The 14,301-nt window shown below is 38.0% G+C and overlaps 1 protein-coding gene across 7 annotated transcripts in view; it reads right to left on the reverse strand.

Annotated features, from left to right (window-relative positions):
- PHYLLO (2-oxoglutarate decarboxylase/hydro-lyase/magnesium ion-binding protein) overlaps positions 1–14,301 on the reverse strand; it is a 117,446-nt gene that overhangs the window by 35,712 nt on the left and 67,433 nt on the right. For all 7 annotated transcript variants that reach the window (XM_086433886.1, XM_086433885.1, XM_086433883.1 and 4 more), the window contains one exon: positions 5,721–6,023. In XM_086433886.1, coding sequence (XP_086290012.1) covers positions 5,721–6,023 — 303 coding nt within the window. The remainder of the gene's footprint in view (positions 1–5,720; positions 6,024–14,301) is intronic.

Genomic DNA, 14,301 nt, shown 5'->3' on the forward strand with positions numbered 1-14,301 from the left:
GTAAGAACAGGTGTAGTGCAAGCAGATATGAACACACTTGAATTAACATAAGTCATTGACTTAGAAATAAGTTCAAAAGAAGAACAAGATTCACTCAGATGGCCCCAAATTTTTATGGTAAGGCTTTGATGGTGATGATGATGCACAAATTCACACATATACTCTTTAGGATTAAGAACTTCTGATCCATAAAGAGCGGGGGGCAGAAGCAAAAGCGAAGCAAGGAAACTAGAAACCAACATATGTCAGGGAAATGAAATGCTTTTTCCCCATATAGTATGCATCAACAAAGCACATGATCTCCTGTACTGAACTTACATTCAGATCGCACATAGAAAAAGTATCCTGATATTGAACATCGGGGCATTTCTCTTTAACACTAGCAATTTATTTCATGAACTTAACAACAAAATTTATATCTAAAAAGAAAGAGTAGTAAAGAAGTTCAATAAATAAAGGTGTTTTCTGCCTAACAAATATGCAATACATGGGGAAAATGACAACTAGGGATTGCATCGTTGCAATAAGTTTGGGTATCAATTTACCAAGAAATGAGAACCATACTATCTACATGACGCGTCAAGTGGACCTAGAACTGGAACTGACAAATACACTTGATCAATTAGGTATCCTTCTCGAGTATAAAAAAAGAATCTGTTGGTTAAATTTTGTGTCAGACCTTATGGAAATTGAAATAATTCGGAATAATTCGTAGAAATATGTCAAACTTTAATACTGTGTCTGCAAATAAAATGTATCATACTACATTCTCTTGAATATGAGGAATTATTTCATTTGTAACTAGAGCAAACAAAACGCCAACTCAAAGCCAATCCTTAATGTAAATTTAGCATAAATGGGAACACACTGGTCCCCTCTCCATTTTCTAAAACACTAGTCACAACTTTCTCATACATGTCTTTAATTATTTTAAAATGTTTTTTATATTTTGAAATGTAGAATTATATTTGGAATACACCCCACCAACCCAAACAATTGAAGGAAGTGATTCCAAACCTCGTAAGCAAAACTGCAATGTAAAAGCATATGATTTACCGACTCCCCATCTAACTTGCATAAGCAACAAAAATTTGAGAGGTAGAATCCTTTCTTTCTCAATAGATCAATGGTTGGCAATCTTTCAAGCGCTGCAAGCCACATAAACACTGAGACCTTTGATGAAACATTCGCCTTCCAAATCATGGCAACCCGGAAGCTTGAGTTACTTACTTGGGCCCCAATAGAATACAAAGACCACACTGTGAAATTAACATCCTTCGAGCCATCCCAAGGTTGTACATCTTCCGTATTGAGATCAATCAATGAAGCCTCTACACACTCAATAAATCTCCCCAAACTCTCCAACTCCCAATCATTGAATAGGAGTTTGAAACTGAAATCCCAACCAACTCCCTCGTCGTCTATGCGAATAAAAGAGAAAGCACTTATCCTTTTTTCAAGGAAACCTCAAATAGTTCCAAGAACTATAGGTTCAAAGCACGATCTCCACACCACCAATCTTCCCAAAATCTCCCCTGATCACCCTTCCCCACTTTGAATTTTACCTTCTTGCAATACAAATGAAGTTTCCTTAAAATATCTTTCCACACTCCACACCTGTAAGTACCTTTTGCCACGCTGCTTTCCCACCCATTATTTTGCTCTCCAAATTTGTCCCTTATTACCCTCGTCCACAAATTTCCATCCTCATCTCCAAAGCTACTTCCCTAAGAGAGCCGAATTCATTATGTTAAAATTCTTAATACCCAAGCCTCCACAACCCTTGGACAAACACACTTTCTTTCAACTCACAAGATGCAACTTCTTATTACCATCTTTGTCGCGCCAAAAGAAGTTCTTGCACAATCTATTGAGCTTGAACTCCACACTTTTCGATAAGGAGAAAAAGGAGAGGAAATAATTTGGGATTGCTGACAGCGTGCTTTTGATCAAAGTCAACTTTTCACCTTTAAAAAGATACCTAGCTTTTTACAAACTCAACTTCTTCCCCATCTTTTCTAACACTGGATCCCATAACTCCTTTTTATTGTAGCCACAACCCAATGGAAAACCCAGATAGGAAGAGGGTAAGCTTCCCACCTGAAAACCCATGGAAGCAACCAACATCTTCAACCCTGTAATCTTACCCACCGGAAATATCATGCTCTTCCTAAAGTTGATTGGAATGACAGAAATCACCTCGAAACAACCACGGATCCCACTCAAAAAATGAACCCATCGAGGAGAATAATCTTGAAAAACAAGTGTATCAGCCACAAACTGAATATGTTTAATAGGAACACCTCCCAACCCTGCACTAAAACCACTAATATTCCTAGAGTCTGATGCTTTTGTTAACATCCGCCCCAACGCTTCCACAACTATGATAAATAGAAAAGGCAATAAGAGGGTCACTTTGTTGAAGTCCCCTCAAACTTTGACAGAAACCTGAAGGAGATCCATTCACCAAGATCAAGAAAGATGAAGTAAAAAATGCACTTCATTATCCATGTACCCATCTATTTCCAAACCCCATACTTCTCAACAAATACTTGAGGAAATTCCAATTCACATGATCATACACCTTCTGAAGATCGACTTTGCAAACTAACCCAGAACCTTTGATTTTCTTGTATGATCTGTGCATTCATTAGCAACAACCACCCTATCGAGAATCTGTCTCCCATGCACAAAATCCTTCGCTTGACCCAAAGATGCCTAGAATCACATTTCTTAGCCTTGTGGCGAGCACCTTCGAAATGATCTTGTAAACCGAGCTCACCAAGGTAAATTGGTCTCAAATCTGAAATTTCCTCTATCCCATTTTTTTTTTAGGAACTGGAGCCACAAAAGTACAGTTTGTCCTGAATTCTAGAAAACCCCTAGGAAAAGAATCATCAAACACAACCATGGTTTAAAAATTCGTTTCGTTCAAGTGCTTCTATTTTTTTTAAAAACCGAAAGATACCGAGACATCCAAAACACTAATAACATTAAAAAAATACAAGTCTTTGTCAAGAGATCATGGTAAGGGGCATTTCTTCGGTTTGAAAACATGGGTATAGCAAATATTTACCAAAACATGTGGGGCTGATGTAAATGAGTTAGTCTTTTATAGAAGACCAATGTCAAGGGCTAATAAATTATAAGGTGGCTTTGGCAAAGTGAAGAGACGTAAACAGATAACTCATCTCTCGCCAAAAAATGTAGGTATGTCTCTCTCTCTCTCTCTCTCTTTCTCTCTCTCTTTCCTTAGTCTATCTCCCTAGATCTCGCTCTTCAATATCTCTTTCCCCTCTTTCTAGATTCGCTCTTCCAGATTTTTCTTTCTCTATCACCACAAATCTCTCCCCACAGACCTCTTTCTCCCAAATTTTTCTTCCTTTCTCTGTAGATATCTCCCCACAAACCTCTCTCCCAAATTTTTCTTCCTTTCTCTACAGATCTCTCTTCTAGATCTATAAATCTAGAAAAAAAAAAGAGAAATTGAAGGAAACTTTGAATTTTTCGATTTCCATGTAGTTTCATCTCGACAAATTGAACAACCGAAATGTTTCATACGGAACATTGTGAAACGGAACAAATCTTTAAACCATGAACATAGCTGGCAAATCCAATTTCACTATTTTCCAATTGCTTTTCAAAAAAGCCATGGAAAAATCATCTGGACCCGGCACCCTATCTCCATCCAAACCTGAGACTAAGGCAAAAACCTCTTCCTCATCAAAAAGGCGCTCCAACCAGCTTTTGCTCTTAGACAAGGTCTATCTTGGTATTGTTATGTGTACAATGATCTATAGAAATTCACCACACCTTCCGCCACCTCCTCCCCCTCTTTCCACACCCTTTTAAACTTAATACTATGGAAATAAGATTTGATCATTAGTTAATTTAATAATTACCTTCATCAAAAGAAACAAACCTACTTGATTTCCACTCAAACGACAATTCTAACAACTTCTCCACCCAAGAATCAGAGAAGTTCATGTTATTAAGATATTTAACCAAAAATTAGATTTTGGAGCTAAAGAAGTGACTTTCAAAGGATCTCAATAAGTGTCAATAGAAGTATTCCAATTACATGAAATAGTTTAGGCATAAATATTTAACTTATTTTCCTAGATTGATTCCATATATGTTGTTTATAAAAAATCTTCACCGTATGAAAATAGTTCCATATGGAGGAGAAATATAGATAAAAGAAGAGGTTTACTATCTTTTTATAATCGAGATAGTAGGATGTGTAACTACCTTATGGATTGGAGTTTGAAAAGGGGTTACGACAATGCATGAAAATTCCATGTAAGCTTTTCCTTTCATTGTGGAGAATTGAGAAAGAATCATGTTGTGAGATGTCTAGTATTTTTATTGGGCTTGGACTTCAAGAGGCAAGGTAGTATCAAAAGGGACCTTTCCTGATGTGTAGTGGGCTTGGTCTGTGTGGGGGTTCTAGGGCAACGCCCCAAGGCGATTTTTTTTTGGGTATATATTGCATTTTCGAGTAGGGTTTCTTATATGTTTTTTGCTCTGTGAGGTTCCTTGCGGCTGTGGACAAAGAGTCTGTAATCTTTATCGTTGATAGTGGTTTTTTCTCACTCCTTTGTGGACGTAGGCAATTTGCCGAATCACGTAAATCTTGTGTGTTCATTTTGTTATTTTTCTTTAATCTTGTCACGCTTCCACACAACAAATCAATTCTAGGAAGCCAAATGCTATAGACCAAAAAGATTTACTAGATTTACTCCCCACTTTACAAGTTGGTCATGTATGAAAAAAATAACCAAAAATCTTGTTCTCAGATCAATCCTATTATAGGATGATCGGTTTCTCTATGGAATGGTCTAGTGAGTCATAATTGGGGTTTCCTCCTAGAGTAGAAGCCTTTATGTGGACTGTGATGCTAGAAAAGATTTGAACAATGGACCATCTCAATCATCGAAGATGATTATCCTAACAAATGTATCATGACTAGGAAGCAAGAGGAGAGCATAAATCACTTCCTTATCCATTAGAAGTTTATTCAAATAGTACGGAGAATGTTCCTTTGTCTTTTTGGTTGGTTTTGGGTTTCTGTAATGACTTGGTGGAAAATTTCTCATCTTGAAAGACAAGTTTTTTTGGGCAAAAGGGGGATTATTGTGGAAGATATTACTGCTTACAACATGTTGGGACACATGGAAGGGAGGAAACAAAGAACTTTTGGAGACTAGTAGAATGATTTGATGGAGAACACATGGTCTTGACTACAAACCCACATCCAATGGTCCTCCAAGGAATGGACAGGAATATGGGAAATTCAATTAATAAGATTAGCAACAGACTTACTCTCTCAATCATTAAAACTTCTTCAGAAACCAAAATCCAAGGACATCTCATCTCCTGCCCAAATCATGAAGTCCTGAATCAATTCTTTATCTAGATGACAAAGCAATTCTGCAATCAAGGATGTATATTACCCCTGATTTCAGAGGATACTCGTTCAATGATTTTGTATTTTGATGGGAAGCACCGATCAGTGGGTAGTCTTATTGGAGACCATTTATAGTGGTTTTGGGTTTCTTTTGGTTTTAGTTATTTATTTGTAGATTGCATTTTTGTACAGCAGGTTTTTAGCCCTAATATTTTTCATATATATAATAAATCTGCATTTTATTAATCAAGGAAAGACCATGTTAACAAGTTTCCATTTCACACTGTGCAAATATGTCTGGAGTACTTACTCTTTTGTTGCATCCGACTGCAAAACCAATGGCTGTGCTAAGCAACCCATCAATACCACTTGCTCCCCTATTGCCAGCCGCCCTTATCCCAAGGTATTGCAGTTCCCAGCTTGAATTAATGGAGGAAACATTAGTTGTAGGTTTCACCCAACCACATCCATACATGTCTGCATCGCGTATGACCATGCTGTTTCCAATAAATAAAGCAGTATCACTTGGAATTGCCTCTGAAATTACTTGTGCAACATGAGGTTCGGTCAGTGTGTTCTCGGAATCAATTTGAAACGCCAATTCCCAAGCAACCTAAACATGTAATTCATAAAAAAAATCAGTAAATTTGTTATTCTGTTTGTGAACTTAGACCGTGTCCTATGAAATAGGTGCATCTATTTCTATTGGCCAAGAAATTGAAATATCTATTCGATCAGTTGAAATTAATACAATTTCATAGAAATGAGAGATTTTGTGGAAATGATAAAACAAATATGAAAGCACACTCATGGTCTTCAAACTATAATAAACAGCCCTACATTGTAAAATAGCATGAAACCACAGGTGGAGGTGGTATTTGAGAACCTGACGGCTAAAAACAACTATATTATACATGGAAAATGAGAATAATCATGTCAATTTTATACACCTAATATGTAGAAAATATTTCTTATTAAACCGACAGAATATTCATATATAGTTATGGTGCAACAGCCATTCACTCCTCAACGAACAAAGCAAATATGATCTGAATGGCATCTAGAAAACTCTGTAGATAAAATGACCTCAGAAAAATGTTGAAACCAGGCTTGAGAAGACTGCTTTAAGTCATACAAAAATTTGAGAAGACGACATACTTTCCCAGAATACTCCCCCTGAAGACGAAACCCAAGATGGGGTCCATATAGATAACTTCAGTCAGATCACCAATCAGAAAGGCATTCTTCACATCGAACTAGTGATGAGGCCATAAATGACAAGCATCTAAAGAGATCAGGAGGCGAATAGTAGAAAGTTTAGCGACAAGAGCAAAGGTGGTACCGAAATCCTTGCCTGGAGTCTATGTAAATCCCTTAGCAACTAAGCGGGCATTGTATCAATCGACGGTGTCATCCGTGAGATACTTGACAATGAAAACCCATTTACAACCAATAGTTCGCTCCCCAGATGGAAGAGTAACAAGCTCCCAAGTGTGATTCTTCTGCAAAGCATCCATTTCAGTAGTCATGGCTACAGTCCACTTAGGGTCTCGCAAAGCCTCTGATACAGACCGAGGAACTCGAATAGAATCAGTGGCAGTAAGGTAGGCTTGATATGAAGGAGAAAGTCCCTGATAGGAAACAAACTGGGCAATAGGATGATCAGCAATACACCCCCGCTTACTTTTGCGAAATGCAATAGGCAAGTGAGAGTCAGAAATAGAAGGAATAGGAGTAGGATTGGGTATACCTGAGTCTAAGGAAGAAGTTGGCAAGATTGGAGAGGGAGAACAAGATGAGAATAGACCTTCAGAGCCAGCAAAGATGGAGTTGGATTTTGCAAAGAGTCGCAAAGAAGATGAAGATGGAGAAAAAACGGAGAGGGTAACATTGTAAAAGAAGGATCCTTTAAAAAAAATGACATCCAAAGAATGAATTACACAATGAGAAAGGGGATCATAATATCGATACCCTTTCGACATAGAAAAGCAACCCAAGAAAATACAACGAATGACTTTGTCATCTAATTTCATACGATGAGGAGTCCTGTCTTGAACAAAATACATCCAAAAAACTCTAGGTATAATGGGAAAAAGAGTGCTATTAGGTTGAAGAAGATGAAGAGGCACTTATCCACCTAAGGTGCGACTCGGAATGCAGTTAAGGAGAAAAGCTGCAGTGAGAACTGTCATATTCCAATATAACTTAGGAAGCTGCATACCTCTAAGAAGACAACGGGCAATGTTCATAAGATGGCGATTCTTGCGTTCTGCCACACCGTTCTTTTCAGGAGTGTAGGGACAAGTTAACTGGTGAAGTATACCATATTCATGACGATGAATTCGAATCCCATCAGAAATATATTCCCCTCTGTTATCTAACCTAAGAGATTTAATAATGATGTTGTATCGGGTATGAATCATTTTAAGAAAATTAACAAAAATTGGAAGAAGCTCAGAATGAAAACGCATCAAGTAAACCCAAGTACAATGAGAATGGTCATCAATGAAAGTAACATAATATCTGTGATCATTAAAAGCAGTAATAGGGAAAAGTCCCCACACATCAAAATGGACTAAATCAAACAATGTATTAAACCAATGCATGCGAAAAATATAAGAAGTACATGTGTGTTTAGAAAGCTCACACAGAGTATTGAAACTTGTGTCCACTACAAGAAGTTTTAAAAGCAAGAAATAAAAAACATAAGTGCTGAAAATTAGTATGTCCTAAATGAGTATGCCATAAATCTAAAGTCTGAGAGGAAAAAGTATGGCTCCTAAAGAGTGGAAGCACAGATGCCGGAACAGCAGTAGGTTGAGATCCAAACAGGTATAGCCCATTTCTCTCATACCCCTTTGCCAAAAATCCTCCTCGAAGTCAAGTCCTGAAAAATATAGTGAGTAGGGAAAAAAGTTACGGAACAATTTAAAGATTTGGTAATATTACTTACTAACAAAAGATTAAGAGATAGGTTAGGAACATGAAGCACAGAGTCGAAAGAAAAACTAGAGGATAAGGGGATGGTACCCTTACTGTGGTAGGAGTAAGGGACCCATCAGCAAGGCGAACCTCCTTATGAGTAGCAGGAAAATAAAAGAGGTAAAATTGCTCGATTCACCGGTCATGTGATCAGAGGCACCAGAATCAATTACCCAAGTCAGAGGAGCAAAGCCAAACTGACTAACATGAAATGCAGAAAATGTACCTGAGGGCATGGTAATTGAGGCCATAGTTGAAGATGAGTTTGAGCATGGCTACAATCCCGTACAATAGTAGTAATCTGAGTCTGGAGTTGTTGCAAATCAATAGTACCAAGGGAAACAGAAGTATCAGTAGGAGGAATAGATGATGACTCCACAACAACAACACGGGGACCAGACTGTCTCAAAGACGAAGTGGCAGAAGATCGTAACATATGGGGATAGAGCTGAAAGCAACAGGCCTTCTCATAGTCAATTTTCCCTTTACCATGGCCACGGCCTCTATGACCTGGACTCCCAAATCCTAGAATACGAGAGTCAGAAAAACCCGAATTGGCTACTAGAGCCATCTAATCTATAACTAGAGTAAAGATAATACTAGGGACTTGAGTCTGAGAAGGAACTACACGGCGATGACGCTCATCATTATCAATAGTCGCATATGTCTCAAATAAAAAAGGTAAGGGTGTAGTGTTAAGGATCTGTGTTCGAAGTGCCTCGAACTCGGGACATAAAGCCATGAGAAACTAATATGCCTGATGTCTAGCAATCTGCGTAACCACAAACCTAATTGCCTCTTCAGACAGCTCAGTCATAAATTCATAGTGAGAGAGCTCCTTCTAGCGAGACTAAAGGAATCCAAAGTAGTCAGCTACACTCTGAGTCCCTTGGGTAACCTGGGCAATGTCCCAATAAAGCTCGTAGATCTTCGAGTCATTCCGAGCATGTGCATATGTCTAAGTAAGGCCTGACCATAACAAAGAGACATTCTCACGATACATGAACATGATGTAGATGCGTTGTTCCAAGGAGTTAAAAAGCTATCCAAGGATAGTGCAATTGTCAATTTCCCATTGTTCAATTTTGGGATCAGTAAGAGGTGGCTTATTAATAGTGCCCAAAAGCCATCCAGATTTTCCTTTACTTCCCAAATAAAACCTAATTGACCAAGACCAGGACTGAATTTCGGCCATCTAATAGGGCAATAGTAATGTGCTGGGTTGAGAGGTTTGTTCCAAAAATGGTATTGAAGTCCTTGGTCTCTTGATGTGACGTCATTGCTTACTCCGAATAAAGTAGTTGGAACTTAGGTTTGAAGGAGATCACTGTGGTCCCAAACACACAAAAAAATAGTGGTTGTAGTCGAAAAATTACCACAAAGTAATTGTTGTAGTCACTTACACAATGTTAGTTCTGTCGATCACCTAATAACAGACCACCAAGCAACACCAATAGTTTTTGCTGTCGAAGGACTTCACACAACACCTTGTTGTTGATAAAGGTCACAAAATAGTTGTTGCTGCTTTCGCAAGTCACAAAACAACACCTGTTGTTGTCGCAGGGCCACAAAACAATGCCTTGTGTTGTCGGAGGTCATAGAAACAACACTTAGCTGTTGTCGCAAGGTTAACACAATCATAAAAAATGTTGCAGATCACAAAAACACCTAATTGCTGTCACAGGGTTAACACAACCGCCAAAAAAGTTACAAGTCACAGAAAATAGCACCTAGATGTTCTCGCAGGTCACAAAACCACACTTTGCTATTGTCGCAGAGCCACAGAACAGTGCCTGTTGTTGTTGTAGGTTACCCAATCGTACTCTGCTGCTATCGTAAGTCTTCACACAACCCAACAATCCTGTCGCACAACTCGCACCACCTAGAAATACTCTCGTATGGCAACAACAAGGGTAGAAACCCTATCATAAAGCAGAAACACAACGCAAAATTCTATTGCTATATGTGAAAAAGAACGATGAAACCTTATCGCAACATGCGATTAAGGGAATAAGAATCAAAAGAAAATAAAAGTCCCCGAAGGGGAGATCTTCTAACGAAGTTGCTATTAGGTTATTAGGTCTCAAGAGCTAGAAGTGTTGGTGAAAGAAGAAGAGAGGAAAAGTGAAAGGAGACTTCAAGATCCCAATAAACCGAATAAGGGTCCTTTAGGGCTCTGATACTAAAAAGAATTGCAGAAAAGTAATTGTTAAGTCTCATTATGAGAGCTTGGCAGATATATATATATATATATTAGTAAAAGAGTAAATAGACATAAACACCCTTACAAAGAAATAAAAGAATAAAAATAGAAAAACATCCTTATTTCCAATAGAACCCAGACCTATAGTATCAAAATTCACAGACTTTACCAGCCTAGTAAGCTAGCTTCTTCCAAGTGATAAAGGCCAAGCTAATACTAAATGCAAACATAGCCATGGGTACTTTTTTTAATAACGAGCATCTCAATAACTTGATAGTATTAGAAAAAAAATGTTTAAAGAGAAAGAATTTAGAAAAGTAATAGACATAAATGCCCTTACATAGAATAAAAAAAAAAAAAAAACTACTATTTCCAATACTCCCCCTCAAGCTGGTGCAAATATATCAACTAAACCTAGCTTGACAAGATGAGAGTTAGTAATAGAAGGACCAACACACTTTGTAAGCATATCAACAAACTGTTCTAAAGAGAATACAAAGACTGTGTAAAAAGCAACAGATAAAACTTTCTCCTTGAGAAAGTGAACATCAACCTTTATATGCTTGGTTCTTTCTGAAGAACTAGTCAGAAGCAAGCATGATGGCAGACTTGTTATCACAAAACAAAGTGGAAGAGCTGGAGACTGGAAAACCTATCTCCATCAACAAGAATTTAAGTCAAATAAGCTCACAAGTGCCTAGGGCCATAACACGATACTTAGCTTCAATAGAGAGGGGAGAAACCACACTATGTTTCTTACTTTTCCACGAGATCAACTTACCACCATGGAAAGTACAGAAACTAGAGATAGATTTCCTATCTATAAGAGAACCAGTATAATCAGCATCAGTGAAGTAGGACAAATGTGGTTAAGCAGTGGAAGAGTAGAAAAGCCCAAGACTTGGACGAGACTTCAAGTATCGAAGAATACGATAAACAACATCAAGATAAAGGTGTGCGGGGCATACATGAACTAGCTGACCACACTAATCACGAACGTCAAATCTGGTCTTGTGTTAGTCAGATAAATCAAGAGGCCTATGAGTCTCTGATAAGAAGAAGGATCAGATAATAGATCACCAGCTTCGGCATGGAGGCGATGATTCTAATCTATAGGAGATGAGGTAGGACAACAACCAAACATACCAGTATCCTGAAGAAGATCCAATGTGTATTTGCGCTGAGATAGTAAAATAACACAGCGAGAAAGGGCCATTTCTATCACCAAGAAGTATTTGAGGGGACCCAAGTCCTTAACCTCAAAAGCACGGCCCAATAACATCTTAACTCTATCAATCCACTATGCGTCATCTTCATTCACTATAATATCATCCACATAAACCAAACTATGGTGTAACAACCATCCACTCCTCGACGAACAAAACATATATGATCTGAGTGGCACTTGGAAAACTCCATGGATAAAATGACCTCAGAAAAACATTGAAACTAGGCTTGAAGAGACTGCTTCAAGTCAGACAGAATTTGAAAAGGCGACATACTTTCCCAGAATACTCCCCTTGAAGACGAAACCCAAGACGAGAGTCCATATAGATAACCTCAGTCAAATCACCATTTAGAGAAACATTATTCACATCAAACTGGTGAAGAGGTCAAGAATGACAAGCAGCTAAAGGGATAAGGAGGCGGACAGTAGAAAGTTTAGCTACTAGGGCAAATGTAGCACCAAAATCCTTGTTTGGAATCTTTGTAAATCCCTTGGCAACTAAACGGACCATGTATCAATCAACAGTGCCATCCATAAAAAACTTGATAGTGAAAACCCATTTATAACTAATAGTTTGTTCCTAAAAGGGAAGGGGACAAACTCATAGGTGTGATTCTTCTACAAAGCATCCATCTCAGCAGTCATGACTTCAGTCTATTTAAGATCTCACAAAGCCTCTAATACAAACCAAGGAACTCAAATAGAATCAGTGGTAGAAAGGTAGATTTGTTAAGAAGGAGAGAGTACCTAATAGGAAACAAACCAGATAATAGGATAATCAGTAACACACCCCTACTTACTTTTGCGAAGTGAAATAGGCAAGTGAAAGTCAGAAATAGAAGGAATGGGACTGAGAGTAGAAGAGGGTATACTTGAGTCCAAGGAGAAAGTTGGCAAAGTTGGAAATGGGCGACAAGAGTAGACCTTAAGAGGCAGCAACGATGAAGATGTATCTTGCAAGGAAGATGAAGGTGTATCCTGCAAAGGAAAAGAGTCATGCAAAGAAGATGAAGATAAAGAAAAAAACGGAGAGGGTAGCACTATAGGAGATGAATCCTACAAAGAAGATATAGCACGAAAATAAGGAATCTTTTCAAAAATAGTAATATCCAAATAATGAATTACACGATGAAAAGGGGGCCATAATAACGATACTCCTTTGACATAGACGAGTAACCCAAGAAGACATATCGAATGGCTTTCTCATCTAATTTCATGCGATGCGATGTCTTGTCCAAAATGAAACAAGTACATCCAAAGACTCTAGGTGTAATGGGGAAGAGAGCACTATCAGGTTGAAGACCATGAAGAGGCACCTATCCCTTTAAGGTGCGACTCAGAACATGGTTAAGGAGAAAAGCCGCAGTGAGGACTGCCATATTCAAATATAACTTAGGAACATGCATCCCTCGAAGAAGGTAGTAGACAATATTCATAAGATGGCGATTCTTGCGTTTTGCCACCCCATTCAGTTCAGGAGTATAAGGACAAATCAACTAGTGAAACATACCATGCTCATGAAGATGAGATCGAATCCCATCAGAAATATATTCCCCTCCATTATCAAACTAAAGATATTTAACAGCAATGTTGTATTGGGTCTGAATCATTTTAAGAAAATTAACAAAAATAGGGAGCACCTCAGAACGAGAACTTATCAAGTAAACACAAGTACAACTAAAATAGTCATCAATAAATGTAACATAATATATATAACCATTAAAAGCAGTAACAAGAAAAGGCTCCCACAAGTCAGAATGAACTAAATAAAACATTATATTAAATCGATGTATGCGAGAAATATAAAAAGTACGTGTGTGTTTAAAAAGCTCACGTACAGAGTACTAAAACTTATGTCCACTACAAGAAGTTTTTAAAACAGGAAATAAAGAACATAAGTCTTGGAAATTAGAATGTCCTAAACGAGCATGCCATAAATCTAAAACTTGAGAAGAAAAAAATATGACTCTCAGAGAGTGGAAGCACAAACGTCGGAATCGCATTAGGTTCAGATCCAAATAAGTACAAGTCCATCTCTCTTATACCCCTTGCTAAAAATCCCCCTCAAAGTTAGGTCTTGAAAAATACAATGAGTAGGAAAAAAGGTTACGGAGCAATTTAGAGATTTTGTAATCCTACTCACAGACAAAAGATTAAGAGATAAGTTAGGACCATGAAACACATAGTCAAGAGAAAAACCAGAGGATAAGGGGATGGTACCCTTGCTATAGATAGGAGTAAAAGACCCATCAACAAGATGAACCCCCTTATGAGTAGGAGGAAAAATAGAATAAGTAAAATAACTAAACTAGTCAGTTATGTGATCAAAGGCACCAAAATCAATTACCCGAGTCAAAGGAGCAGAGTTAAACTGAGTAGTATGAAATGCAGAAGATGTACCTTTGGGTGTGGTAACTGAGGCCACAGTCGAAGATGAGTGAGTATGAACATGGATCTGATCTTGTACAATAGCAGCAA

The sequence above is a fragment of the Akebia trifoliata genome, chromosome 3, assembly GCF_017979445.1.
Source record: "Akebia trifoliata isolate Shusen 1 chromosome 3, ASM1797944v1, whole genome shotgun sequence".
NCBI lineage: Eukaryota > Viridiplantae > Streptophyta > Magnoliopsida > Ranunculales > Lardizabalaceae > Akebia > Akebia trifoliata.